The 24,793-nt window shown below is 37.8% G+C and overlaps 1 protein-coding gene across 2 annotated transcripts; it reads left to right on the forward strand.

Moving 5' to 3' along the window:
* Positions 1 to 1,682: 1,682 nt before the first annotated feature.
* On the forward strand, positions 1,683 to 24,793 carry amfra (autocrine motility factor receptor a). 2 transcript variants are annotated; one of them, XM_067435886.1, is made up of 14 exons: positions 1,683 to 1,737; positions 2,195 to 2,560; positions 2,634 to 2,726; positions 4,108 to 4,272; positions 5,942 to 6,094; positions 6,492 to 6,532; positions 6,675 to 6,807; positions 10,299 to 10,432; positions 13,304 to 13,414; positions 13,500 to 13,690; positions 15,430 to 15,533; positions 21,126 to 21,260; positions 21,943 to 22,127; positions 22,821 to 24,793. In XM_067435886.1, exons 2-14 carry the CDS (start codon positions 2,318 to 2,320, stop codon positions 22,987 to 22,989), a joined length of 1,857 nt encoding a protein of 618 aa, XP_067291987.1. In that variant the 5' UTR covers positions 1,683 to 1,737; positions 2,195 to 2,317; the 3' UTR covers positions 22,990 to 24,793. The 2 variants fall into 2 exon arrangements, with proteins under 2 accessions (XP_067291987.1, XP_067291988.1); XM_067435887.1 differs by having other exon boundaries at positions 1,693 to 1,737; positions 2,217 to 2,560.

A 24,793-nucleotide genomic window follows, 5' to 3' on the forward strand; every position in this document is an offset into this window, starting at 1 on the left:
TACGATTTGTTGCATTTTGAATCCAACGTTTCATGGTAAAAGTCAAAGTTTATCATACTGATCTCAAGATTAACATTCATTAGTTTGAATACACATTGAGCCAAACACTATAATAACACCTTACGGTAGTTGATAATTCAATATACTTTATTTTTGACAAAACATCCGATGTTTCGGTCGTGATTCATATTTTCAGAAGTGACCGTAATGTTTTGGTAGCGGCCTCATGACATTTTAAAGGGATAGTACACCCAAAATTAAAATTAGCCCATGATTTGTACACTCAAGTCATTCTAGGTGTGATATTCTTCGTCCAGATGAATACAATCAGAGTTATATTTAAAAATGACCTGGCTAATCCAAGCTTTGTAATGAAACTGAATGACATTATAAAAGTGCATCTATCCATCGTAAAAATGCATCTATCCATTATGAAACTGCTCCACACGGCTCCAGGGGGTCAATAAAGGCCTTCTGAAGCCATTTGTCATCTGCACTTTCACGAGAGACTGGCGTTCCAGCGTAGGGTGTAGGATGCAGGCATAGCTTAAGAACCGGTGATGAACATGAAAGCGCAGAGGATAGAGCAAAACAAAACTTGATTCTCACAAGAACTATAGCATATTCTCACAGAGCGTCCTACGTCACACACTGAATGGCATCTCTCAACACACGGACGAAATTTAGAGATTACAGTGTTTAAAGTTTTAAATATGGATATTTTTCTTACAAAAATGCATGGCTTTGCATATATATATAGAGAGAGAGAGAGAGAGAGAGAGAGAGAGAGAGAGAGAGAGAGAGAGAGAGAGAGAGAGAGAGAGAGAGTGTACAGGCCAAAAGTTTGGACACATTACTCTGTAATGTTTTTGAAAGAAGTTTCTTCTGCTCATCAAAGCCTGCATTAATTTGGTCAAAAATACAATATATATATATATATATATATATATATATATATATATATATATATATATATATATATATATATATATATATATATATATATATATATATATATAGTGATATATTATTACAATTTAAAATAATTGGTTTTCAATTGATTATACTTTAAATGATCATTTATTTCTGTGATCAAAGCTGAATTTTCAGGATCATTCCTCCAGTCTTCAGTGATCATGATTATGATTACATTACAATATATATATATATATATATATATATATATATATATATATATATATATATATATATATATATATATATATATATATATATATATATATATATGCTATGTATACACACACACACACACAGTTTCATTATTTAGAATGAAAATATTAAATATATAGTTTTTTTTCCAACTTTAATTTAGGGGTTAGGGTTCAGGACAGCAATTGAAAGTAACCAATACATTTGGATTGTATTAAGCTTGCTGGTATTTTAAATATTATTGTGGGATTTAATAGATAACAGAAGGATCATCTTGGGGAAGTAATGTTTTTTGGTTGGGACAGCAGTTTGCACAATTCTGCAGAATTGCCCATCGAGCTATACAAACAAGTAGTGGAAATTTAGAACCAACATGATGATAATAATAACAATAATATGCTATGTCTGCTCTTTTCGCGGTTATCTAATGTTTTGTTAGGGTATTATGGCTTTTAGTCACATCCGGGTACTATTAAAATATTTCATTTTTGTTTACTTGGAAAGCCCCGCCTAACGTCACATAATCACCGGAAGTTCACAGGGTGACGTCGAAGGCAGCGGAAACAGGTAACGTTACGAGGGATAGAAACTGCCAGAAAGAAGCAGAGAAACAGATATAAACATGCCATTTCACAGTTTAACCTAAAGTTAACAGACGCGGTCGAGCACCAGCGCACGGGTTTAAAGAGTTTACCAAACTGTTGGTCTTGTTTTAATCATTACGTAGCTGAATTAGCTTCCATGCTAATGTTTTACAATAACCATCTGTTCTGGAAATATATACGTTACAGTTTTTTTTTTACGAATTAAAAACAATTAACGTTACCATTAATTCGCCGGAGCGGGGGTTAAACATAATATTTGACTGTATGTATTGTATTTTAAAATAGATGCAGGTCTCTTGTGTTATGTCTACGTGTCCTCTGATCAGAGTAATGCCTGTATTCACATAAACAGTGTGCACTCTGAAGCTCAATCCTCATAAGTGCTTGTTTTTAAGAGCAGTGTTCATTTGATTGTGAAGGACTGATTGTCATCTGTAAAAGGACGTTGGTTTCTCCTGGACTCCCAGACTGGGATTGGTGGAGCAGGTTCCTGTTTTCATTTGGACCTACAGCCCTAGAGTCCGACCCGAGGAGCAGTCAGGATGCCTCTGCTGTTTCTGGAGCGCTTCCCCTGGCCCAGCCTCCAGACGTACACCGCCCTGAGCACACTTCTGCTGGCCGGGACCATATTAAGTGCCTACACCACAGTCAGAGACTCCGAGTACTCCTCTGTGCTGACAGGAGACTCTCACGGCGCACCTGATGAGGAGATCAAGCTGGAGAACTTTGGGAACGTGGCCACCAATGTGCTCCTGTACCTCATCACGGACAGTCTCTTTGTCTGGGTATGTGAGACTTGGAATGCTCTTCAAGTGTTGATGGATGATATTTTTGTAATAAGCTGTCCTTTTCCCACAGGTGATGGTGAACACCGCATGCTGCATCCTCATGTTGATAGCTAAAGTGATCCAGTGCATTGTGTTCGGACCGCTGAGAGTCAGCGAGAAACAGGTAGAAATCACTGACGATCACGAGCCGCACAACACCACAGCGTTATACATCTGAATTAGACAATACAAATCAGCCAGCCTTTGCTTAACAAACATCCCTGACAACACCAGCTCTTATATAGATACAAGATATAGATTGAAAAATATTGGTCATTTTATGGTTTCATATATAAATAAATAAATACACATACATGCTTATTTAAGAACAATTTAATATTTTTATTAAAACATTTTTTAAGTATATATAAGAGAAATTATATCTACAGTATATAAATGCAAATATATATATATATATGTGTGTGTGTGTGTGTTTGTTTGAGAGAGTATTTATATATAATTATACACAGTACACACACGTGTATGTCTGTAAACACAAACATTTATTTTGGATGTGATTAAGTATGATTTATTTTTCCCCAGCACTAATATATAATATAAAGGATAATCGACAATTAATTGACAGCCCTAAATATATATATATATATATATATATATATATATATATATATATATATATATATATATATATATATATATATATATATATATATATATATTAATATTATATTATATTATATACATGTGTGTAAGCTAGAGAGAGTATTTATATATACATAATAATTATACACAGTATTGTACACAGTACACACACATATATTTATGTAAACACAAACTTTTATTTTGGATGCGATTAATCACAGTTCATTTTTCCCCAGCACTATATATATATAATTTATTTATTTATTATTTATTTATTTATTTATATGTATATATACATGTATATATTTAAGGAATATTTGCAATTATGAAATGCATGTGTATATATATTTATATCCTTCATATTAAATAGAAATATTTTATATCAATAACATTTTTCATAAAAATATACATTATTTGTGTCTATTCAAATATACATTGAATTATCCACAGTTACATATTAGGAAAGTTACAGTGAAGACTTTGATTGTTACAGAAATTCTCGGTTTCAAATAAATGCTGTTCTTTTGAAATTTGTATTCATAAAATAATCTGATTCCTCACAAAAAATAAAACATAAAATTAAGCGGCAACTTTTTTCAACGTTAATAATAATCTTGCGGATCATGTAACACTAAAGACCGGAGTAATGACGTGAGTGTTAGCTTTGATCACAGGAATAAAGGACACTTTACTATATAGTAAATTCTCATAGAAAGACGTTATTTTACATTGGAATAATAATTCACAATATTACTCTTTTCACTGCGTTTTTGATCAAATAAATCTAACCTGGGTGAGAATATTAGACTGTAAGAAGAGCCGACCTCAAACTTGAGCAGTGTTGTGTGATTTTGTAGATGCCTTGTAATCGGTGTGGTTATCTTCTGCTTGTGTCTGTCCAGCATCTGAAAGATAAGTTCTGGAACTTCATCTTCTACAAGTTCATCTTCATCTTCGGCGTGCTGAACGTGCAGCGGGTGGAGGAGGTGGTGCTGTGGTGTCTGTGGTTCTCCATGCTCATCTTCCTCCATCTGATGGTGCAGCTCTGCAAAGACCGCTTCGAATATGTGAGCACGTCTTCCCACACCAACACACACTGAGATCTGGAGCCATACTGTTCACAAGCACACACACACACACACACACACACACACACACACACACACACACCTTTATGCTTTACCTTCAGTTCCTATTGTGATAAGCATTTGCTTTTGCCGCTAATTTAATCCAGATGATGCCACTCTTGGAGAATCTGGGTATAATTAAGACATTTATGAATATGTTTATTGGATGTGAATATGAATTGGGTTAATTACCTACCTACCTTTATTACTTCCTTCCTTCCTCCACTCTTATTTACTTCCTTCCTTGCTTTGTTTCATCATTTCTTCCTTATTTAATTTATCTTTCCTTCCTTTCTTTTTTCCCATATCCACTTCCTTTCTTACTATCTTCATGTTTCCTTCCGTCCCTCACTCTTCCTTTTCTTCCTTCATTCCTTCTGCTACTCTTGTTTACTTCCCTCATTTTTTCATTCAAATTTTACTCCCTCCTTTCTTTTTTCTTTCTTCCCTCTCTCCTTCTGCTGCTCTTATTTACTTCCTTCCTTGATTCCTTGGTTTTCTTCCTTCCTTCCTTTCTTCCTAATTTTTATTATTTTGTATTGCTTCCTTTCCTCTCCTTTCTTCACTCTTCCTTCTTTCCTTCCCTCATTTCTTTGTTTCCTTCCTTTCACAAAGTTATTTACTCCCGACCTTCCTAACTTTCTTAGTTATTCCTTCTTTCTTCCGTTTTTTTCTTTATCTCCTCTTATTTACTCCTTTTTTCTGTCCTTCCTTACTTTATACCTTGCTCCCTTCCCTCTCTCCTTGTTACTTCATTCATTCATTACTTCCTTCCCTCCTTCTTTTTTACATTCATATTTACCCGCTACCTACTTTATTCCTTTTTTCTAGCCTTTTCTTGCTTTCTTCCCTCTCCTTCCTTCATTTCTTTTTCCCTTTCCTTCTTATTTACTTCCTTGTTTCCCTACTCCCTTTCCTCCATCCTTCCTTATTTCCTCTCTAATGTTTGTACTTGCTTCTCTCATCCTTCTCTCATTCCTCCACTCTTCCTTCTTTCTTTCCTTCCTTCATTCCTTCTGCTGCTTTTTTTTCTTCCCTAATTTTTACATTCAAATTGTACTTCCTTACTTTCTTCCTTTTTTCCTTATTTATTCCCTTTTTCTTCCCTTCCCTGCTGCTCTTATTCACTTACTTCCTTGCTTCCTTTGTTTATTTCCTTCCTTCCTTCCTTCCTTCCTTCCTTCCTTCCTTCCTTCCTTCCTTCCTTCCTTCCTTCCTTCCTTCCTTCCTTCCTTCCTTCCTTCCTTCCTTCCTTCCTTCCTTCCTTCCTTCCTTCCTTCCTTCCTTCCTTCCTTCCTTCCTTCCTTCCTTCCACTGCTCTTGTTTACTTCATTCATTACTTCTTTCCTCCTTCTTTTTTTACAGTAAAATTTACTCCCTACCTACTTTATTCATTTTTTCTTGCTTCCTTCCCTCTCTTTCCTTCATTTTTGTTTCCCTTTCCTTCTTATTTACTTTCTTGCTTCCCTACTCCCTTTCTTCCCTTCTTCCTTGTTTTCTTTCTAATGTTTGTACTTGCTTCTCTCATCCATTCCTCCACCATTCCCTTCTTCCTTCACCTCTTCTGACTTTTGACTCATTAATATATTGCGTTCTTTCTTTCTGTCAGCTCTCATTTTCCCCCACGACTCCGATGGTCAGCCACGTGCGAGTGTTGGCGCTGCTGGTGTCTGTTTTGACGTGCTGTGGTGGTCTAGCCGTGCTCTGTGCTCTGGTCGGACATCTTCATGGCATGCACACTGTCGCTTTCATGGCAGCTGAGGTAAGAATGCTCTAGATTGATCTCCTGACATAATACATTACATATACATGCTTAGTCGCAATAGTCTTTTTCTCTCCCTATTGGGACATGTATCTGACTGAAATTACTTTTCAAACAAGAAAAACATTTAGGATGGGACTTGAGTTTGTCCATGAGAAATTGATTGGATGGTTGTGGAATCTCATGGGAGCGACAGGTGGTCCCGCCGATTGATTTTTATTTAAGATGAAATATTACAACGGCACATTAACTTTACAAACAATAATGATGTGCACAGATGAATCCTTTATAATAAATACTGAAATATTCCAGAAAAAAAAGAACAAAACAAGAATTGTCCATTTTGATATTATGGTGACTTGAAGTAACCCCAAGCCTTGTCTCTCCTTTCTTGCAGTGTTTGCTGGTGACCGTACGCACAGGACACGTCATCATACGGTGTGTGTGTGTGTGTGTGTGTGTGTGTGTGTGTGTGTGTGTGTGTGTGTGTGTGTGTGCGCTCTCTTAAGAAAACCATCAGCTTTGCTCAGTGTTATATAGCAGAAGCATGAATCTGAAGGTTTTGATCTGTTACTTTCAGGTATTCCATTCACCTGTGGGACCTGAACCACGAGGGCACCTGGGAGAACAAGAGCTCGTATATCTACTACACTGACTTCATCATGGAGTTAGCCATCCTCTGCCTGGACCTGATGCATCACATCCATATGCTGGTGAGAGCAAACAGGGTTACTGACCGAATCATTGATGTGTGTATCAGACTGGCTCATGGTGATTTATATATATATTAAGGATGTCAACGATTAATCGATGATCGATTAATTGTCGATAAGACATTTGATCGATAAGACTTATCGATTAAGCAGGGTCATTCGCGTGCGTGCGGCTCAACCGCGAAACGAGAGGAAAAATGATGCGAGCCGCGAGCGTGCCCGAGTTCTATTTGGGACCATTTTACAGCTGGAGTTACTCCTTCATCCTGACTGCAAGTTTGCATGTGCATTCGCAGCCTTTTGTTTTGTGCAAATGTAAGTTGTAATATTGTGTTTCTTTTGTGCAGGCCTATCTATAGCTGATTTATCTCATAAGAATGCATTTGGTTAATAATTAACGTTAGAGGCGAGCGGTAGTAAAAGCGTGGCGGTGATCAGCTTCAGTGTGCAGCTCCAACAGCAATGTGCAGCTAATAATGACTAGGGATGGGTACCGAAAACCGGTATTAAACGGGCCCCGGGGGTGAATTTTGAAAGACCGTTGTATCGATAAGCTCGGACGTTATCGGTTCTGCTGTCGGTACTTTTGAAAATACACGTGACGAGAGAGAGAGAGAGAGAGAGAGAGAGAGAGAGAGAGAGAGGCGCAAAACGACAGCCCTGATTAGTGATGACGGAGGACAGAACTAAACATTAAAACATAGCCTGGTTACACTTTAGATCTGTGATAGTCTGATTTTATTTTAGATTTTGGCTTCCAAAGATTATAATAATATTTATGTCTAGCGCAACTTAATTCCCTTTGCAGCAACGCTGTCATTTCTCCCTTAAACTCAAACGCAATGACAGAATCAGCACGATCAGTGATTGTTTTAAAATACAGTCTAGCTACTGTTGTTAAATTGTGGGATGCGTTTAATAATAAAAAGAGCGATTAAAAGCACAAAAATGTGCGCAAGAGATTGTTCCCAAATCGGCGCGCGCTCCGAAACAGCCGCAACGAGACTAGCAAATTACACTTTCGGTTTCGCACTCGCGTCTAAACGATCAAATGTACACAAACATCTATGTCATAATGACCGGCTTGGAGAGTCTCTTAAACACAACACAGTTTGTGTCTAAAATGGACGTTGTTATTATGGATACAGTCGGGAGAAAATGTAGTGCATCTGCCTATTATCAGTCGCCGATAGATCTGCACGTCTGTCTTAAAGAGGCAGCAGTGTAAATAAATATGCTGATGAATTACTGCGAATTAAACAACCAAATGCAAAGAGAAAATCACTCACAGCTCTTGAATGAATAACTTCAGCTTTAATAAGCATTAATTTAGGCTATTTATGATAAACTATGCAGTGTTATTTTACATTTGATTACTAGAATTCTTCCTGAAATGTAGGCTGTGTATTTTTGTTAAGTGTGTGTGTGTGTGTCTATATATATATATATATATATATATATATATATATATATATATAAATCAAAAAGTACCGATAAGGATACCGTTAAAGTACCGGACCGATAAGCAGTATCGGTAAGAGTAGTAATACCGTTAAAACCTTAACGATACCCATCCCTAATAATGACTATGATTGGGACTGTCATATTACACCACATTAATGAGAACTCTATTGTAATAAAACATTGTGATTGTTAAGTATTTGGGTTTATTTGCCGTGTGTTTCATTGCGTTGATCCAGGAAGAGCGCGTGCACAACATGAGTCACGCACTCTGACTCGCGCATGTAACTTAGTTCAAGATCGCATCAGATTTTGCTGAAGTAATTTGTAATATTACATTTATTTTGTAACGTTATATATGTGATCAATCATAGAGGATGCGTTTCTTTTAGCGAAATAAAACGCACTAGCAAATGGCTTCAGTCAGTGATGGCTACCGGTTTTCATTCAGTGCTTCGGCTTTAGCGCATACAGAGCAATGCATAATAACGATGATCGGGACTGTCATATTATATACCAGAAATGAGAACATTATTTTAATAAATGGTTGTAAAGTCATTAGGTTTAGGTGCCGTGTTCAGAGCGTTGTTCCAGGAAGAGCGCGTCTCCCATTCTGAATATGAATATCAGCAACTCAATTCAAGTTCACTTGTCCATTCGCATCATTTTGTGAAGATATATCATGTGTATACCCTAAGATACAATAAGGTTGTTACCAATCAAATTAAATAATTAACACTGAAAAATTTCAACTGCACTAAATAATGCTATGAGAGAGTTTTTACTAAAAAAAAGTTAACTAAACCACCAGTAGATGGCGGCAGGTGAATCCTTATGAGAGAGTCAGTGAGTCGATTCGTTCAAACGGCTGATTCGTTCATAAATGAGGCAGTCGTTTATGAATTGGGCATTGAATCTTTGATTCAGTAACACACTGTTGCTGTGCAATACGTTATGGTTCGGATGTGGAAATATTTTCGCTGCTGAAATAGAACAAAAGCAATAAAGCAATCAATAAAATGTAAGTGACTTGATGTTAATTAATTGTTTATGAAACTGTCAAATGAAATCAGTGTCACATTTTCTGTCGTAATGATATTCAGAAAAACTACACTCGTTGGTCGTGTCATGTGATGTTTTTTTAACTGTTATAAAATATAAAAACTAAACATTTTGAAATTTTAATGCAGTATGTTACTGAGTTTCTTTGTGTGAGCGGGACTGATTTGTTTCCATTTCTCCTCGAGAGGCTGCTCGAGCCTCAACAGTGCAACCGTCGTCAATTCATTAGCCTATAACGTACATTATATATTATTATCCAGGCAAGCCTTAATCTCAAGCCCTGAAACTGATCAGAAAATGTAACGAAAATGTAACGAAACGTTGTAGAAATGTAGTGGAGTAGAAAGTATAATAATTGCTGCAAAATGTAACGAAGTAAAAGTAAAAAGTATGCACTATTTATTCTACTTAAGTAAAGTACAGATACGTGAAAAATGTACTTGTAACAAAGTATTTGTACTTCGTTACATTCCACCACTGCTAATTTTACAGTCCCATAGCCCTTTGTTTAGATAAAAAAAAATCCTTCTCATTTATTTGGTGAAGAACATGGCATTTTGAGCAGCATTGCACATAGGCCTGTCATGCTGTCGGCTGTAAGCCACTGCTGTAGACGCATATTGCAGTATTATGGTTAACGATTAATCGATTAATTGATCGTTAATTTAAACGACGATCGATCTTGGGAATTTGTGAAAATTGACATCCCTAATATATATATATATATATGGTCTGATTGGTCTCATTGGACTCTTATTAGAGTCCTGAGACTGTCTAACATAATGTTCACTGATCAGTCAGCTGCTTGCAATTATGTCCTTGATTTAACCTGCGTTCTTCAAGTAAATACCAGTGGTGTGCATGATTGCTTTATCTTCTCACGCCTGTGTTTGATCTTCATATGAGAGCTTTTGAATTATTCTAAGTATCTTCATGATCATGTATTCTTGTTTTTTACTCCCTTGCAGCTCTTTGGAAACATCTGGTTGTCCATGGCTAGTCTTGTGATCTTTATGCAGCTGCGGTATCTCTTCCACGAGGTGCAGAGACGAATTCGCCGCCACAAAAACTACTTGCGTGTTATCGACAATATGGAGTCCAGGTGAGGAGCCTAATGCTTTTCAGACTAAATAAAAGATGCTTTTCTATAGGCATGCAATTATATTGCACAACATCTAAGTTAGGACTTGACATGATGGGCAAAGCTTAGGGTTGGTAACCAGAAGGTTGGATGACTAGGTCTCGACATTAAGGTCTTGTTTTTACTTGTGTGCACTCCTCACCAAACGGTCGAGGCATTTATACTTGATGCGCTCGCCGTTGTGCTATTCTTAGAAACAACAGAGTAATTGTTCTATAAACCATCAGGAAACAGTGGTGAGAAGAAGTAATGTACAGAGGTGACAATGTTTATCTTAGTACACTTCACCAAAAATCTCACTACAAAAGAATCGTGTAAAACTCATTAAAACAATGATATTATTAACAATAGAACAACATTTATGTACACACATGTATAGCTACAACTAAAATAACAATCTCTTAAATATTTCCTAATTTTTACTAAACATTTACATTTAGTTTCGGGATTTTTTTTGCATGGATCATGGATTTTTATTTTCAATAAAAGGGTTTTTTTATGGCTCATTTTGTAAATATAAGCAACTAATTTGTGTGCGAAATTTGTGCTGATCATGAGATGTCATGCACGGATAGATTCGCCTCAAACTCGTGCATCTTAGGATGCGGAGCCGTGCTAAGTTAATGAAAAAACAATGAGGTATAATGTACTGACGGTAACAAGGTTGCGCTGTTGAGGCTTGCACACAAATGAAAACAAATCAGAACAGCGCACACTAGTGTTGTCACGATACCAAAATTATGACTTCAATACGATACCAGACCGATACCATCGATACTAAATCGATACCACAGTTTAAAAAAAAAAAAAAAAAGATAAGATAAGATAAGATGCTTAATATGACAACAGAACGTATTATTCATTGTTATTTTTTACTAAAAATTCATGTGGCCAGCATGTTCCTTAGGGTTGGGCATCATTTTGATTTGAACAATTATTGATCAATTGATCAATTACTATTAAAATTATCTCACACATTTTTGCTATCTCAATGTATTTTTTACGAGGTAATTGTTGCAATAGCTTACACACAGCACAAGGAAGCTTGATTTCGAATGGTAAATTGAATTTAAAAAGACGACTAAACAGTAATAAAATAAGAACAAATAAACAGATTACAAACAATAGCACAAATAAATACAATAGAATAGAAGATACAAATTAAACAGACTGCTTTATTTTTTCAGGTAGGTCTAACATTCAGATAAGAAACTGAATAAAAAAATGCATAGTAATTACATTTAAAACAACATTGGATAATGTTCTCTGTAAAAATTTCAATAGCGTACAGATGAAACTATTAAAGTTACACAAGTTGATCAGTCAAGAGCAGTTGATCGTTTGTCTTTTTGTAGTTTGAATAACAAATGACTGCTGTCCCTTTAAGACTCACGGACGCATGGATCCACACTGTTCCTGTTACTCGTTCTTCCTGAACTGTTTGCGACTGCGTTTACGTTAATACTCTTCCAGATGTGCACTGATCATTCTTTGAGTGTATTTGACCAATAATAAGCTGGAAAAAGAAGCAAATATTTCAACTTGTATGTCAGAGGCGGCTTTATTCCGTTGTGTGTGTGTGCGCGTTTCAGACGTGAGCGTGAAATCTGCGGGGATTAGTAGAATTAATTTATGTGCAATCCCGCGCAAAATTCAGACCGATCACACACTAACACTAACACACTGTCATGAGGAAAAGGTCCTGCAGAACGCGCGTTCGCCGTGCTCAGAGGTTAACCGGGCTGAGTGAGAATATGCCGGTGTGTGTCAACTCGCTTTCGGTCGGAGAGGAGAGCGCAGCTGGTATCGATACTGTAAAAACTGAGAATCGTATCGTTTCAGATATTCCAGTTTCGATATATATCGAAATATCGATATTTTTGACAACACTAGCGCACACTGAAACTCCGTTAACAAACTGTGGTAAAAAAAATCTAATTGTGGAGTTTTTGTTTTTATAACAGTTAAGCAACATTACATGACCAAGAGTGCTGAATACCATCATGATGGAAATTGTGACCCTGATTTGATTCGACAGTTCAATAAACAAGTTGTTCATATTAATTCACTTACATTTTAGACACAATATTGACCACAGCGCATCTCACAGCCTTATTTCATTACTTAATGATTCAGAGTTTGGAATGAATCACTCGAGTCAAAGATTCAATGACCCATTCATAAAAACTGCTTCATTCTCAAGTGAATCATTTGAACAAATCATTTGAGTGAATGACTCAATGACTCACTCATTCGGACGGTCATCTGCTGCCACCTTCTGGTGGTTTAGTATTAAAGTATCGTTCTTTCCAACATTTCTTTTTTGTTCAGAAACATCTCACATTATTTAATGTAGTTGTAATTTTTCAGTATAAATGAATTCAATTGATTAACAGCCATATAGTTATTTCTAATTGAATTTATTAATCAAATTTAAGAATTTAAAATGAAAGATGAAGCTTACATTTAATAATCAAGTAACCAATAGCAAAGCTATCTTAGGCTGGGCTGTGTAGTTGTAACCACCTCTTAGCGCTGGTCTCCGATTTGCTCTCGGTTTGCACATATTTTTACTGTGTAATTTACTTCCCTAACATCTAAACCCAATCTTACTACAATCTTACTTACAATCTACTACCAACCCTGTCCTTAACCTTACAGCACCAGTAGTAGCACAAGTGTTTTGCAGTACAACATCAGCTCAATAGATAGTCTTCATGTGTATCATATATTTGAAAGTGTTATTGGATGTGTGTTATGAATCAGACTGCTGCATTGGCTGATATAAACCAGACCTTGTGTGTTGATATGAACACCTCTTCTTGTGTGCAGGTTTGCTGTGGCAACGTCTGAAGAGCTGGTGGCCAATAACGATGATTGTGCCATCTGCTGGGATTCAATGACATCAGCACGCAAGCTGCCCTGTGGACATCTTTTCCATAAGTGAGCAATAACCACATGTTGTCTGCACTCTTGTGTTCTAATAGTTAAAGCATTGTTAATGCGACTATTTGTTGTTTATGTCCAGTTCCTGTCTGCGCTCTTGGCTAGAGCAGGACACTTCCTGTCCCACGTGCCGTATGTCACTAAACATCAACGAAGGCGGGAGAGAGAGAGAGGAGGGCCAGAGGGAGCCGCATGATGATAACATGGCTCCTGGGCCAGGGGCTGAGGCCCGACCACACCTCAACCAGCATAATCACTTCTTCCACTTTGATGGTGAGGCCTTTCCTTACATATTCATGCAGAATCCACACCATTTACTGAAAGTAAGCTGTAGAAATGACTTCTCCCAGGGCCGGCCCAAGGCATAAGGGAACTAAGCGGCTGCTTAGGGCCCTCTTGGCCACCAGGGGCCCCCAAGAGCACTTGAAATGACTTCTTGCTGCCGCTGTATGTTCCTTTATGTTTGAAATCGCAAAATGGCCTTAAAACAATTACTAAATAAACTGCAAAATGTTACGTTTTCTAATATATGCACGGATTGATTCTGACAGCGCTGCACGAGCTCGCGGTGCAGTCGACTGGAACTAGCTTGTTCATCAGGGTTCAAAGTCCACAGTGCGAGGGAAAAAAAAAAATCGGCGCTGAAACGGCGCTACTCGTCAGTTACCCGCGGTAACCTTTTTATGAATGGATGGATTTGAGAATGCGCTTCGGTTTGGTGCAAATATCACAGTATAGCTTCCAGTTTCTGTTCACAGTAAATGCTTCTCTGCAAGTGCTAGTTTGAGTCGCTCAAAATTCGTTCCCAAAAAGCCTTCCCAAATTTGTAATGAGAATCATTTATAAATATGTTGATGATAGAAGTAGGCTACTAATGTCTTTCTGCGTGAATCCGCCAAAGTAAAACAAAAGCTCTGCTTAAAGGGGGGGTGAAACACTCAGTTTCAGTCAGTGTCATGTCAATCTTGAGTACCTATAGAGTAGCATTGCATCCTGCATATCTCCGAAAAGTCTTTATTTTTTTTATAATTATATAAGAAAGATGCGCTGTTCCGAGTCTTTCCGAAAAAAGCCGAGCGGGTGGGGGCGTGTCGTGTGAGCGGAGCTAAATAATGACGTGTGCACGCCGCTGCTATTGTGTTGAGTGCGTCGTAAAGCTGTGTCATCCCTAACAGCGGGAAAAAAACTTTATTCAAAATAAAAATATGGCTTTTAATCAGATACAGCCATACATCTATGATCCGGAATCAGACCCAGAGGCTGCAGTTGAACAGGAGCAGCAGCAAAAACGACTAGAGCAGGACGTCTGTATGTGGTACAAGTTATACACTAACTATATAATATGCTTAGCGGCTTGTGTTATTTACATATTTATACTTGAATTATATCGTCGTATTTTTGTCTTTGAAGGTGTACATGTGGGAAGTGCAGTTGTGCACGTGTGTTTGTGTGTTTACGCGTGGTTTGTGTAGACAATTGTAACGTTGTGCTTTTACAATACACAAACATAAAGTTTTGAACATAAAGAATTGACAATAGTCAATCGGTACCGAGGGGCCCCCAAATAAAATCCTGCTTAGGGCCCCCATGAAGGCTTGGGCCGGCTCTGACTTCTCCACTGTCATAAGCTTGTCATTGATTGCATAAAGTCTATTCAGTTGTGAGCAAGTGGATCCACCCTGATAAACAACAATAAACACAGAGGTTAGCCAATCATAGCTGAGGTGGTTTACATACCGAAGTCCACAAACAAAAAAAATCAGGCCATTTACAAAAGCTGGTCAGTCTGATGGTGTATTGCCTGAGCGCATTACTATTCATGAGCTCACCCAGTTGAGACCAGGCCCACATAATTAGCAGTCTAGCTCAGCGACAGTTTTCACTGATTCGCTGATGAAAATGGCCAGTTTTTATCATATCATTGATGCTTTGAAGATACCTCTGAAACGAATAAGCCTGTGGTAATTAAATCATCATATGATGTATATTAATCTATGTTCATTCACCCTCAGGGTCCCGCATTGCCAGCTGGCTGCCAAGTTTTTCTGTGGAGGTCATGCACACCACCAACATCCTGGGTATCGCACAGGCCAACAACTCACAGCTCAATGCCATGGTGAGTCCTTAAGGTGGCGTCTAACTAGGGATATCATGCTCGATCTTATAGACGTCCACGATCTACTTTTCAACTGAATCGTAGTGATTGTGATCTTTTATGTCCTCTTAATGGTGGGACTTTTATTTTACCTGAGCACACATTAGTTATGGGCTCTGTTTAGCAGTTTTGTCTAATATGTTACTGGATAAAACTGTTAAACAAAGTAAATAAACTGTATATGCAAGTATCATACATTTGCTTTTATATTAGTAACTGAAAGGCAAATGCTATTAATACTTTCTAATTTACCGTCCGCATTCAGCGAATGCGCATTCAGGGCTTGACATTAACTTTTTTGCTCACCAGCCACCTAGTGGTTTTCCAAAGTTACTAGCCGCTCAGCATTTTCACTGGCCACAATTTTGCTATTTGGAAATTACATTGTATATGTTTAAAGTTGACTTTGGCATGCGTAAATTACTTGATTTTGAGTCATTTTACTTGATTTAGAAAATTTAAAACCCTTTCAAACTTTCACATACAGAGTGACGCCCCAAATCAAGACTACATTGTATATCAGCTAGGATGTGCAGGTGGGCAATATGATAGGCTATGAATTATTTTAGTTAGGCTATACATAGGGCTGGGCGATATGACGAAATATATCGTCTGGACGATAGAAAATGTCTATCGTTTTATTTTAGGCTCTATCGCTTACGCCACGATAAGGCGTTTACGGCAGAATTTTACGTCAAGATGCACCTCACGCCACGGCATTCTCATGCACGCTGTATTACATAAACAAATATGGAGGAAGACGGTAGTAGACGCGGTTCAGACCAGGGTAATAATTATGCCAGAGTGGTGCATAAGCGCGCAAAACAAACTTCAGACACAGACGCTGCAACGGGCTTTTATGCGTGGCACACCAGCCATATATTGAAATATTTTAATGGCAGGTGTAGGGATGGCGAAAACTAAACATTCTCTTGACCGACCACCGAGCCTCATTAGCCGGTTGAAACTGGTTAACCGATTAGTTTAAAATATGCTGCGCTATTTGAAATAACAGCCGCGAGCCGCGCTCCCTCTCTCTCTGTGTCTCTCTGTCTCTCTCTCACACACACACACACACACATACACTCACTCGCCTCCCTTCCACTCACGTCACTTTTTTAAATCCCCCACAGCGCGAAACACGAGTCCCGCAAACGCGCCGCCGGGGAGCTTGTTTGTAATCTGAGGACAAATCGGCTCATTAGTTTTGAAATGGTTTGGGTACAAGGTGATCGCGTTGAAAATAAAGGCATTTGTCTAGCGTTATGAGCTCATTTGAAACATTGCCGCGGCTCATTTAAGAAAATGACAGCTCCGAAGAGACCCGCTTTAGTTCGAGGTAGTGCTAACAATAATAAAGAAAGACGATCAACATCAACGATCATGTTACCACTGAAATGTAGATGTAAAATATTTCCAAATGTAAGCCCATCTTAAGCGAAATGCAAGCTTCATACTGTCGTCTGCCCTGGCTCTAACCTTGAGTGTTTAGCCTGTTTACTTTTTGCAAACCTTGTGAGCGTGTGCCAAATGTTTTTATTGGTTTATTAAGTAGCCTACACACAGGCGAGTTATGAAAAAATGAGTGCGAGGGATATGTTCACTTCACACAAAAATATTTTGGAATGAGATGGCTAATTGTAGTAGCGTTTAGTCCACTGTATAATAGCCTAATTTAGAGATCACTTTTTTTTTTTTTTACTGACAACTTTGATCGGTTAACGTTGATACGGTCAACCATCGGTCAAACGGTCATCGGTTAACATCCCTAGGCAGGTGTTAACTTTACCAACTGTCTTGCTTGAATAAAAGGTTCTAAATGAAAAAAAAGTGTAGTCCATACTACCTTTATTTGTTTTTTTATATCATTTCAAACTGCATTTCCACATTGCAATTTTGTATAGACTATTCATAAACTGAATTAACAGAAAAATTGCTATATCGTTATGTATATCGTTATCGGGATATCAAATGAGCTATATCGGGATATGAAATTTTGGCCATATCGCCCAGCCCTAGCTATACATACATACATATATATATATATATAATACCCTAAACAAATTACAAAAACAATAGTAAATAAAAAATAAAATAAAAATTCAGATACTAATACATATTTATTTAATATGTATACATTTATTTAACATCTGTAGTTGTTTGATTAACATTAATTACAGACAGGTATTTAATTGGGCTGCTGAATGTATGGATGTAATATTTGTGACACACATTAAGTTATTACGCACCTGTTTACGTACACTTAAGCCATAACCGACTGTGTTCATGCGATGGACATTTTGACATTAGTGTGAGCGTGTATTTGACTTAGAGGTTAGATCGGGCTCAAAAAATCAAGCCTGACCCTAACCGAGCCCGTGCACGTTGTGTCCGAGCCAGGCCCGGCCCGACACATTAACTGTAATTATGAGCCCGAGCCCGATTTAAACCCGACCATTGTTCAATACGTGGGCGTTTTCACGAGAACGAGCCTGTAATGAGCAAAGCTCAGCGAAGCGGACTGGTGAGGCTCATGATAAAACTACATTTAGTTTTCAGTTTTCTCCACAGCGACTGTACAGCCGAATAACATTTTGTTGCAATATTTTCATGTTTAACACTTTGAAGCTGCTTTGAAACAATCGTCATTGTAAAAGCGCTATAGGCTATGAATAAAGTTGACTTGACTCAAATCCAGCTCAGACATTTATCTGTAGCTTACTTTGTTGTTGCCATTAAACAATGTGTTTTTTTCCTTCATATTTATGTTGAAATATTATAATATTATTTTTACATTTCATCTGATTATGATGAGTGAAAAGATGCGAGTGGGTCAGAAATGATTTTGGTGGTTATATTTAGTTTAATATTAAGGTTTGTTTTGTAGAAAGCATTTATTTCGTTTTGTTTAAATTGTATCTTAATTTTAAAAAGGTTTCTTGGGCCAATTGCCTGGATTTAATAAATAAGAAGCAAATAGCAGACTATAATCGTGAGGTGAAGTCGTGGGAGTGATCGCTTTCATTGCTCATGAACTGGAGCGCGCGTCTCATAAATAAACCCAAACTCAGCAGCTACTCGCCTCACAGACATGAGAAATATGAGTATAGAAAGCTTGAAATGTCCACTTTTAAACTAAACGATTCAAAGATATTTAATTAAGCAAAGTGCAGTGTTCACGCGAGCAGCTCTTGACACCGAGCGCTTCTGTTTATAATGCTGCGCTCATCACTGCTCGAGCTGTGAGTTTAACACGCATTTTTACACTAATCCTGACTAGTGCAACTTTGTAGCCTACACATTTGTTTCTTAGTTGTTGTATTAGTTCTTACTTTGCTAAATATATATATATATATATATATATATATATATATATATATATATATATATATATATATATATATATATATAATTTCTGATTATAGCATAGCTTTCTGCCCACCCAATTAGACTAGTAAAGTAGGCTAATGATTAAAAAAAACAAACGCTTGATCACGGGCACAGCCCTACTCGACCCGAGGATAGTGCAGGGAAATCTCAGCCCAGCTCAGTTTGGGCTCGGGCAGAGAATCTAAACTCTAATTTGACTATTCAGGAGCAAGGAGAACTGATCACGCGTGCGACAGAGAGCGAGAGAGAGAGAGCGCGCACGCGAGAGAGCGCTTTTGTTGTGTGTCATTCAGCGCGATTCCGCCTATCTCGCCTTCACTAAGTATAAAGAGTTGTAGTTGAATTGTTGCCAATTTTGTGATGCGACGGTCTTGGCATTTAATTTAGCTGTAAACTATATTCAACCCGCCAAAGGCTAGTGGGAGTGGCTGCCGTATCCGCCACAGCTGAAATCTACCCGCATTTGGCGTGTGTTAATGTCAAGCCCTGTGCGCATTTATATAATTTAAACAAATCTTTGAATATCTAATAAACATTTCATTTCATAAACCTTTGTAGGCTTAGTCGAATCCAGCTGTCAGAAATTCTGAAGTGTGTGTTTGTATCCTGCATGATCGTGTGTATTCTCCGTATAGTCCGTGTGAATGCGAAGAGTAGAGTTCAGCTTTAGAGACGCGCGATCGACAAACTTTGAACCCTTGATTTCAAACTATGCTTCGCTATATATTCAGTTGCCTGCTTTGTCATAGTCATGTACTTTTTACTGTGCTGTGTGTAAAATTAGCTTGTCTTTATTTAAAAATATGATTCCCAGAGTGCAAATTTAGTTTTTTCAAACAATTTCTTTATTTGTGAAATTTAATTACGTAATTAAGAAGTTACTATCTAAACTAAGTCTGTTTAATGTAGCGATACATTTTAAAAAATTAATTTACAAGTTTTTATTTTTATTTATTCCAATATATAGTGTTTATGTAGGGCATTGCTCGGCATGGAAAAAAAAATATATATATATATATATATTGGTCATTTAAAGACTATTTTGACTATTCAGTCCATAGGCTTGTTCCTGTCTGGATATTCTCCATACTAAATTTTAAAATTATGAAGAATTATGTGATGATAAATTTTGGGAAGATCGTCCACCCGAAGTGACCTTTCATGTAGTGTGCAACATAGTTCTAAGTGAATTAAATCATCCTGCAAAGTTTTAAATCTGAAAGTGCACTGTATATAAAGTTATTGTCTCTCGAATGTAAAAGTCGACTCTGAGCCAATTAAACAAATCGTTTTCGAAATAAATCCCAAGCCGTTTTGTTGTGACCTCAAGATGAAAAATCAGCATATTGCCCGTCCATTTGAACACCGCAGCGGATACTAGACAGCATCATGTCGTGAAGATGCTAACTTATGCGCTGTTATTGATACAGTTCCCGCATGTGCACCGCAATAAATTAGAAACACACACACACAGGTTTGTTGATGGACGCGCACTTGTTAATGCTGATGGTGAGGAATTATAGTTGAAACCTCTCATAATATACCTCACCTGAGTAGCATCACTGAGAAATATCCTGCTCAAGGTTCCGGTTGAATAACTAGTTCTTACAAACGTTCATCATTGAGTGAGTGTGAGTGCTGGGATTAATGTAAAACAAATGTCATTATTACTGTCTTTACACTGTGTGCAATCCTGAGCTTTAGGAAGACTGGGCCATCCGACCAATCAGAGAAGACTAGGCTTGTGATTCATCCATCGAGTCGTTTGTGGATCATTGAACATTGGTGATGTGTATTAAAATAACATAATAGGGGCACTTTAAATTGCTAATTCGTTCAATCTAAAGCAAAAGTAAATTGCCTAAATACTAAAGCGAAAGTATGAATGGTCATTCATAATGGTGCGGATTCATAACGGCGTGTAGCAGAGCGGGTGTTTTCAGTTCATTACTTTGGAAGTTGAGCTTCCATAGATATGATCTGAAACCGCTGGCTCTGGGCGTATTACTTTAGCTTTAGAATTAGGGGTGGCTGTTGCTTGAAAGGTGGGCTCATTACTCTTAATAAAAAATAAAACACAACACCAGAACAGTGCAGTAACACACTCACAAACAGTCTCATCTGTTTCCATATCATAAACCTGGCTTCCCTTGGATTTCACAGGCCCATCAGATCCAGGAAATGTTTCCACAAGTCCCTTACCATCTGATCCTGCAGGATTTGCAGCTCACTCGTTCTGTAGAGGTCACCACTGATAACATCCTGGAGGGCAGGATACAGGTTCCTTTCCCAACACAGGTGAGGGGAGAGGGGGATAGTAGTGGCTGAAATATGTCGTCTGCATTTTCGTACTGAGTCACATCTCACTAGGCTAAAATCTTTCTCTACATTGTTGAAGGTGAAGTAATTTCTGCACCATTAGCAACACCAAACTGAAGTATTTATAAATTATGGAAAAAAAGTCATTTAACAGAAACTTGTGCTTACATTAGACCGTATTTGGCCTTGAAACTGGAGGAGAGTTTTCACGGACATCCACTTTTTGTTTTTAGTTTACTTGTTTATTCACAAAATTTTTGTGAAACTCAGTCTTTATTAAATGTGTCTATGTTAATGAATTTGAGATCACAAATGGTTCATAATTTTCACATTTAGCTTGGTTGGTTCTTAAATTTTGTTCTTATACATTTTTATGGTAAAAAAAGCATCATTTGGATGTTATATGCACCATTTATGCACTTGATTTAGTACAAACTTTCATGAAATTCACGTCAGATCAGCTTTGCGCATGGTTTACACAAATTCATTGGACTCGTGACCCTTTGTTTTGGAGCTGTTTTGCATCGTGTCCTGGTCCTTTTCTGCCATTTATGCTGGCCTGTGAACTAAAAGTAAAAGTGGCAATAAAACATTTTATATGAAGAAAAATAAACAAACAAAATAAACACACCCATTTTAAAAGCCTGTTTGTCTCCTCCAGTCTGTGGAGCGAACACCCATTCAGGGAAACGCTGCTCTTGAAGAGTCCGGGGGGGCCAGCAGCAGTTCAGAGGTCGCTGCCCCGGAAGACTTTGAGGTTCGGGGGAGCCGCTTTTCCAAGTCTGCAGATGAAAGGCAGAGGATGCTCATGCAGAGGAAGGAGGAGCTACTCCTAAGAGCTCGCAGGTGAGCCTCCCTGTTTCTGAGATGAACAGCTTGTTCTGCTTTGCTCTAATTTGCGTGAATCTATTTAGCCGTCTTTCGCCCCCTAGTGACAGTCGCACAAAACTGTCAAATTGATCATAAAGCAGTTGTTACCCTCTGCCTATTCAGCATAATAAAATTAAATAAATAAATTAAAACATTTTTACTGAATAATAATGGGAAATATTGGGAGTTCTCACCAGATTAGAATACATCATATCCGTTCGGGGGGTCGTATACAGTCTACCCGCAAAAAAAGTGATTTACATTAGCGCGACTAATGCTCAGTTGGGATAAGAAAATTCTGCTTATCCATATGGTCGGAGCCTCTATGCTTCCATACCACTTTCCATTCCCTCAGGTCATTTTGACCCGAAACTATTTACTTTTATTTTTATTAAAAAACATTGGGTGTTCATCGGAGTATTCCAAGACCCTTGGACTTTTGGAAAAATGAAATTGACAAAAAAATTAAGTATAATTTTAGGGCCCGCAAGGGAAGTATCTGGTAAGAAGTGCAAGCAAGGAATGAGGAAATGAATGATTTCTGCTCTGTTGTTTGTCAGAGATGAAGTCGGCTTTACTTTGTTAAAAAAATGTTAAATGGGAATGCCCCTAGGGTTCGCCTCGGGTCCGATTAAGTTTTAGTTTGACACTGTGTTCTCTGCTTCTTAGACGTTATCTTCACAGAAAACCAGACGAAGGAGACGTGTTTTCTGCCGCTGATGATGATGCCATGCCCTCCATGGAGGACGAAGACTCGGATTCAGTGACCCTGCGGCGCAGGAGGCTGGCGGCCGCGGCTGAGAGGCGCATGCTGAGGCAGGAGCCGTCCCCATTTTGAGCCATTTTGAAATGCATGGTGCGTCTGTGAGAGAGCCATGCCGTCATTGAATTTTGGGCTGATGCAGCTATACATGTCCCCATCAAACGTTTCAATCAATTGTCCATCGTAATAATACATGGTGCCATTGGTGCACCAGTGGATTACAGCTACATTTTTGGCAAGCGTCAAGTGAAGTAAAAGGCACATGCATCTTTTATTTACACGTCTGCCGTAGATTAATTCATTTTAAATATGTTCCTAAACGAGAGCGTGGCTCATAAAATGGGAGATTTTGTGAGTTTGAATTTCTTTTGACTTTTGGAATGCTGCATTTCTTAAACTTTGTACGGATTTGTCAATTTTAACAAAATGATGTTGCATACTAACAGTTCGGCTCAGTCTAGAGCTGAAGCCACATGCTTAATAGCATGCTAGGGTTGTGAATATTGAGGTTTCTGTTTTTTGGCCAGCAAAGATCCACACGATTGCTGGATAGTGTTTGAATCGGCCTTTTAGTCAATCTGGGACAATATTAAGAGTTTAAGCCGTCTCATATGCTTATATTAGTCTCTGAACATGTTAAAAAGGAAAGTGGCATAGATCCTAGTGTCTGCTCATGCATTGTTGAGACATAGTTTGTTTAGTCACATGATCTTGTTTCTCTTGCCATAGTGTTTTCATTGCAAACAGACATGCTTTGTGTTTAATTTATCTCCCATTCTGAAGTTGTACTGGTGATTTATTTCGTGAGGGAACGTGTCCTTTCCCACTGTGTGGCTCTGTTTTGTGCTACAGTAAAGGAGAATCTGATGTCCTGTGTTTAATCGAGGGAAAGCCTGTTCAACGTTTTGTCCTATTTTCATAAAACTGTTTTCTTTTGATTCCGATTAAACGGATCGTCTACCCTGACTAAGCTCCATTTGATTGGGTTATTCAAACAAGACGTACACAATTATGGTCAAAAGGTCAGTTTTGTAGCTTTGTGTTGTCAGCGTTTTATTCTGTTTGCATTCAGATGGGTTTAAAGGTCTTTATTATTCAGTGTGCTAATGCCTGTAAAAGCTTGTCTTTTACTGGTCCGTGGCAGTCATAATGAATTTTCACAGGATAATTTGGCACGGACAACTCAAATGCCGAGATCCAAGCCAACAAGCTTTTCATGTAATAGCACATGACTTTTAATACTCATTTGCCTTCTGTTAAATAACCATAATCCCAAACAACACAACCATGGTCACTTATTCAAATTATTTCATACATCTATCCCATTTGTCAACCTCAAAAAAGAAGCATGTCTTCAGAATTGTTTCTGATGTTTTACACTGTGAATCTACTGACTGTTTTTGTTTTAATCTTTCATGTGGAAGTCTTTTTCTATGCATGAAGTCACTGACCGTTTGTGTGCTTGTTTGTTTCCTGATCAACTTTCCCAAAGACTCTCCTGCTGATTTATTTTACTGAAGCTGGCTATTGTGATCGTAATGACCACAGGTTCATATAGAATGTGTGTGTTTTGGTTGCACAGATGCACCTTTCAACAGTATTTCTTACACTTAAAAATATAATGTGTTAATGGAGTATCCACTGGACAGATTCAGATAATAAAGCATAATTTGGTTTAAGTTTGTGCTGTTCTTGGAAACCAGAAAGAAGCATTGGATTGCTTTTATGTACACAATTCATTCATTTGTGCCTCAAATATTCAGTGGATTAATAATAGTCTGATTTGTGTAAATACTTTTGTAATAAAGACTGTAAAATAAATGTGAAATGACCCTGTACAAAATAAAAGTCACAGCTGCTTTAGAAGCTTTTACCCACA

The sequence above is a fragment of the Pseudorasbora parva genome, chromosome 25 (assembly GCF_024679245.1).
Source record: "Pseudorasbora parva isolate DD20220531a chromosome 25, ASM2467924v1, whole genome shotgun sequence".
Taxonomy (NCBI): Eukaryota; Metazoa; Chordata; class Actinopteri; order Cypriniformes; family Gobionidae; genus Pseudorasbora; species Pseudorasbora parva.

What these genes read in the sequence shown, in the direction of transcription:
- amfra (XM_067435886.1), top strand. Translation starts at nt 2,318, where the DNA reads ATGCCTCTGCTGTTTCTGGAGCGCTTCCCCTGGCCCAGCCTCCAGACG. An exon ending in GCAAAGACCGCTTCGAATAT is followed by an intron (nt 4,273 to 5,941) that starts GTGAGCACGTCT and finishes TCTTTCTGTCAG; the next exon opens with CTCTCATTTTCCCCCACGAC. An exon ending in ACTCACAGCTCAATGCCATG is followed by an intron (nt 15,534 to 21,125) that starts GTGAGTCCTTAA and finishes TGGATTTCACAG; the next exon opens with GCCCATCAGATCCAGGAAAT.